Source organism: Nicotiana tabacum, chromosome 22, assembly GCF_000715075.1.
Source record: "Nicotiana tabacum cultivar K326 chromosome 22, ASM71507v2, whole genome shotgun sequence".
NCBI lineage: Eukaryota > Viridiplantae > Streptophyta > Magnoliopsida > Solanales > Solanaceae > Nicotiana > Nicotiana tabacum.
This window is the reverse complement of record NC_134101.1, coordinates 58,675,681-58,680,765: the sequence shown is the minus strand read 5'-3', so window position 1 is coordinate 58,680,765 and position 5,085 is coordinate 58,675,681. Positions and strand designations below refer to the sequence as shown.

Below are 5,085 nucleotides of genomic sequence, written 5' to 3'. Positions count from 1 at the left end.
AAAATGCTGGTTTATGGGATATTCATATCCAAAAAGATTTGACTTTGTTGATATGTACATCACATCATTCCAGAATCAAATCTTAACTTGCATTTTGTTATAATCTATTTCCGCTGCTTTTAAGACTCTACCTCTTGTGCTTTGTCCTCGGTTTTTACTGAGAAGAAGGCAGAAGAGTAAAAAATAAAGAACTTGTGTTGTTTGGTGGCATTGAAGTATATTTACATAAAACCACATCCCTTGTTTTAATTCTTTTTTTACACTCCCCATACTTTGAAATTGTACATACATCTCTAGTTATTTTGTACATAGCTAATACTAGCATTTGGTTATTATAACTATAAGTTACAGGCAGTTATTTAATTCGTCGTTCAATCCAAAGACATACAGATGTTGAAACACCAAAAAGACATCTTCATAATAGTATGAAACAAAATGGTGCTGTATAGAAACATCATTAGCCAAAACACCCTTTCATTTGGTTACCGAATTATGAAATTAAACTGAATGGTACTTGTGGTTTCTATAAGCTCCCCGTACAACACCTGGGACTGATGCGAGCTCGCAATGGATTCTTCATTGTAACGGTGAAATCTGACCCTTCTGTTAGATCAACTTCATCTCCCTCCACAGGCTTCCATTCAAATTGCCAAATCAAATTAGCCACAAAGTACTGTAAATGGAGCATAGCAGAGCCATAGCCTGGGCATATTCTCCTCCCTGCACCAAATGGCATCATCTTGATCTCTCGACTTCCTGTTATATCAAACTCTTGAAGAGTTCCATCTCCATCCACCAAGAATCTCTCTGGCTTGAATTCCATTGGATCATCCCACACATTTGGGTCCAAGCCCATTTCCCCCACCATAAAATTGATGGTAGCGTTCTTGGGTATAACATAGCCGTTCAACTCCATATCCTCTGTTACCCTATGTGGCAGAACAAAGTGAGTTGGTGGATGTCGCCTAAGACCTTCCAAAATCACTGCTTTCAAGTATGGCATTTTCTGTAAATCCTCCTCCTTCACTGCCTCCTCTATCACCTTATTGTTCTTAATTGATTGTAACAATGGTGTTGATTCCACAACTTGGCATATTTCTTTATACAATTTTTCCTGAATGGAAGGGTACTTTACCAAGCATGCCATAATCCACTGCAAGGCGGTGTATGTCGTATCGCTGGCGGCAGCAAGGAACTCGCCGCAGAGGCTGGCCATCTCTTGGTAATTGAGCTTCCTCTTTTCTTCTGGCAATTCCAAATTCACCAGCGTATCAACATAAGCAATATCGGCTTCCAGCTCCTCCTCTTCTTTGTGATGATGATCAACTCCAGGTTTAGGCGCTCCCACTGCTTCTAATTTGTATTTCACCCGATCTTGGATCAGAGGGATGAAGACCCCGTCCAACTCTTTTCGTAGTTCAATGAGCTCTTTCCAGCGTTTTCTAAATATTGTTTTTCCTAAAAATTCAGGAAAGTAATCTAGTATTCTGAAACGGTGAAAATTTTTAAGTGCTCGATGTTGTGCGTCTTTAATTTGCTCTATTTGAAACTCATCGAGCTTATTCCCGAAGCAAATGAGGACAAGGAGACAGAAGATGGCATACTTAAAATGATCAAGTAACATGATCGCTTCCGTGGCAGAATCAGCTGCGGCTGATTCATGAGCAAGAAGGAGCTTTTGAATGAGTATGCCTAGTACCCAAGCTCGGTTCTTGGAGTGGGACTTGATGATGCGAGAGGGATGGAGCATTTCTGAGATGAGGTTTCGACGAAGGAGCCGCCACGTGGGACCATAAGAGCTGGATGCTATTGTCCGCTGGTTAGAGTTGAAAATTTTACTGGTTGTTGAAGCAATTGGCCGATCGGAGCAAATGGCACCTTGCTGAACTAAAGCCTGGTAGGCTAACAAGTGGCTGCTGATGACTATGGATGGAGATGAGTAGCCTATTTTAATGGCGATGATAGGACCATATTTGCGTTTGAGATCTCGAAGCATGAGTTCGAGATCGCGACTGGTTTTTCTTAGCAATGGTAACATCCCAATCACTGGGAAGATAAAGGGACCTGGTGGGAGTTTCTTTGTTTTCTGGAAGAAAAGATTAAAGAGAAGTATGAGGAAGAAAGAGATACAGAATGTGACCACAATGATGAACAAGCTTTCCATAATTCCAGTACTTGTGTTTGTCATCTAAATATTACCAGGACATATGTACTAGAGATAGAGACTTGCTACGTGTGGGTATCAAAGAAAGAAGAGTAGGATGATTAACAGATATTGAAGAAAGGAAAGTAGGAAGAGTAGAATTAAATGTTTCTTTATTATGACTCCCGCGTCCCCTTTCTGTTTGTAATCAAAGTATTTGAACAAGACTGCAAGGGACTAAATGTAACAGGAAACGCCTATATGACATTTTAGTTGCCTTCTGATCACTAATGTAGGAGATTATTTTAGTGCAATAAAAAAAGGAGGATGACAGCTAGCGTATGGCTAGACTGATTGAAAAATTCTTAAGACTTCTTATTATTAAAAATCTCTATCTTCTCCCACTACTATGGCACGTTACCTTTATAATATTAGTGTTGTATTAAATCTGTTTTAACATGTTAGTTTATACTAGCAGTAATTTTTATGAGATACATGCAGGGAGGTGTGACAAACAAATAAAAAATTACTGTTCTATCTGGACGTGACATTGAGCGTGAAAAATCAGTTTTCCCTGTAGGAACCAAAATCACTTATTTTGGGGTAAAACAGAGAGACTCTCGTCTTCTTTCTAAAACGTGCAGAGACGTAGGGTATTGTATTCCACGGCGACTTGATGAAGTTATTGAAAGAATACAGCTAGAGATATTGCAGATAAAAGGCTGATGAACACCACTCTCACATGTAAGCAAACAAAATGGAGACTAGCTGATGAGTTGTGGCACTATACAAAACGATTTTTCATTTTTTTAGAAACTCACTGAGCCAATTAATTTGGATTCTCCGAATAGGCCCGTTAAAAGTGTAAAGCATTTCTTGTTGAAAGATTTTTTATTTTTAGGACTCGAACTCGAGACATCTGGTTAGAGAGAAAGAATATCAATCATCCCACTCACACCCTTGGATAAATATAGATATCGCAATTTTGTATCAGAAACACTGATAGTACTACTTATAAAATAGCAACTTATTTTCAGAGTGAGAAACGACTGCCCAAATCAATCCACCATTGTTTTCCTCTGTCTTTCATTTCTTTTTCTTTCCAAGAAATGGATTTAAGGAAACTTGTTGGCTTGCTTCTATTAGTTTTCATATCCCTTCTGGAGATGCTTTTAAAGAAAATTGCAGTTTCGGTGTTAAGTTTCGTGGGGTTTTCTGCTTCTCAAAGATCACCATCGAATAGCAGGGAAATGCAGAGAGTTGTTTCTTCACCAAGAATCAGACTAAAGGATGGAAGATGGCTGGCATACAGAGAAAGAGGAGCCCCAATGGATAAATCCCTTCACAGAATCATCCTTGTCCATGGGATTAATAGCTCCAAAGATAAGGATTTTCTTGCAACCCAAGTATGACTAGCTAACACCCTTTTCAACTTTACTAGTAATACAACATTTTACTTTCCTAATCTTGAAGAATTATCGTCCTAGTCTCCTAAGAATTAAAAGTATGTTTGATGCTCATTTTTTCTCTTTAATTGTTAACATGGTTGTTTTGATATTTCATATTCAGAGAGGGACATCCAATAATAGTTTATTTGTCTCTCCGCTTTTAGCTCCTAAATAATGTTTTCATTAGATTGATCTACTAACTATATTCTTTAGGAAATCCTAGAGGAGATGAGGATATATATGCTACAGTTTGATAGAGCTGGATATGGGGAAAGTGATATAAATCCTAAACGGTCATTAGAAAGTGAAGCTTGTGATATAGAAGAAGTAGCTGATCAACTACAAATAGGATCAAAATTCTATCTAATTTCAGTTTCTGCTGGAAGCTATCCTGCCTGGAATTGCCTCAGACGCATACCACACAGGCTATCAGGCGTGGCTTTTGTTGTTCCAATAATCAACTACAAATGGAACTCCCTTCCTCATGATTTGATCAAGAACGATCACAATAACAAGCTTTGGCGATTAGTAATTTGGCTCGCACGCTATGCTCCTGGGTTACTCTACTCATTTTTTACACAAAAATCGAACAGTGTTTTCTCGGGCAATTCTGCATTGTTAAGCAAAAAGGACAGGGAAGTTGCAAAGAATGCAAATAGATCGGAAGTTTTTGACCCGGTAAAGCTCATCATCCACCTCTCTCAAATCAAACATGAGTTTTCGCGAAATGATTATCTTGAAAATTAATTGTCTTAATTAATTTGCAGAAACTTTATCCGAAGCAAAGTGATTTTGAGTCTCTTCTCCAAGACTTCACCTTGGCTTATGGAAAGTGGGACTTTGATCCACTAGAATTTGGTAATCCATTTCCTGATAAAAAAGAAAGCTCAGTTCATATTTGGCAAGGTTATGAGGACAACATAGTACCTTGTCGCTTACAAAGATATGTTTCCAAAAGGCTACCTTGGATTCATTATCATGAAGTTAGTGATGGTGGACATGCGTTGTGGCATGTTGGTCCAATCGGTGAAGCTATATTGAGGTCCCTTCTACTTCGTGAACAAGACACAACACCACAGAGTTCTTGAATGTAATCAAGAATATAGCAAGAAGATTGTTAAGATCATTTAATGAAATTAAATTGCAAGGATCTTTTATTTTTTAATGTCGGTATTTAATTCACTTTTGAGCTTGTTTTCCAATTACAACGCGTACGTTCAGTTTCAGCTCTAATGAAGCACATTTACCACCAAAGGATAGTTCTCATAGTACTAACTAAATACCCTCTCTCGATCGAGCTAGTTGCCTTCTTTGATGTTGATGAGCCTACTACTTCAATGACTTCTTCCAATTAAACATTCAACAACTCAATATCCCAACAGTTAATATTCATTCATAACAAAAACCTATCTATAATCATATTAAACATTCAACACAACTAAAGCATGGCATATAGATATAACTAAAGATTAACACCTGGGATCGTCTCAAAAC

The 5,085-nt window shown here is 38.0% G+C and overlaps 2 protein-coding genes across 2 annotated transcripts; one reads left to right on the top strand and one right to left on the bottom strand.

Moving 5' to 3' along the window:
- Positions 1-393: 393 nt before the first annotated feature.
- Positions 394-2,439, bottom strand: LOC107772825 (cytochrome P450 89A2-like). Its single transcript, XM_016592295.2, has one exon. It carries the CDS (start codon positions 2,186-2,188, stop codon positions 524-526), a length of 1,665 nt encoding a protein of 554 aa, XP_016447781.2. The 5' UTR covers positions 2,189-2,439; the 3' UTR covers positions 394-523.
- Positions 2,440-2,740: 301 nt separating this feature from the next.
- LOC142176669 (uncharacterized) lies at positions 2,741-4,773 on the top strand. Its single transcript, XM_075244784.1, has 3 exons — positions 2,741-3,549; positions 3,805-4,269; positions 4,359-4,773. Exons 1-3 carry the CDS (start codon positions 3,253-3,255, stop codon positions 4,677-4,679), a joined length of 1,083 nt encoding a protein of 360 aa, XP_075100885.1. The 5' UTR covers positions 2,741-3,252; the 3' UTR covers positions 4,680-4,773.
- The last annotated feature ends 312 nt before the right edge of the window (positions 4,774-5,085 follow it).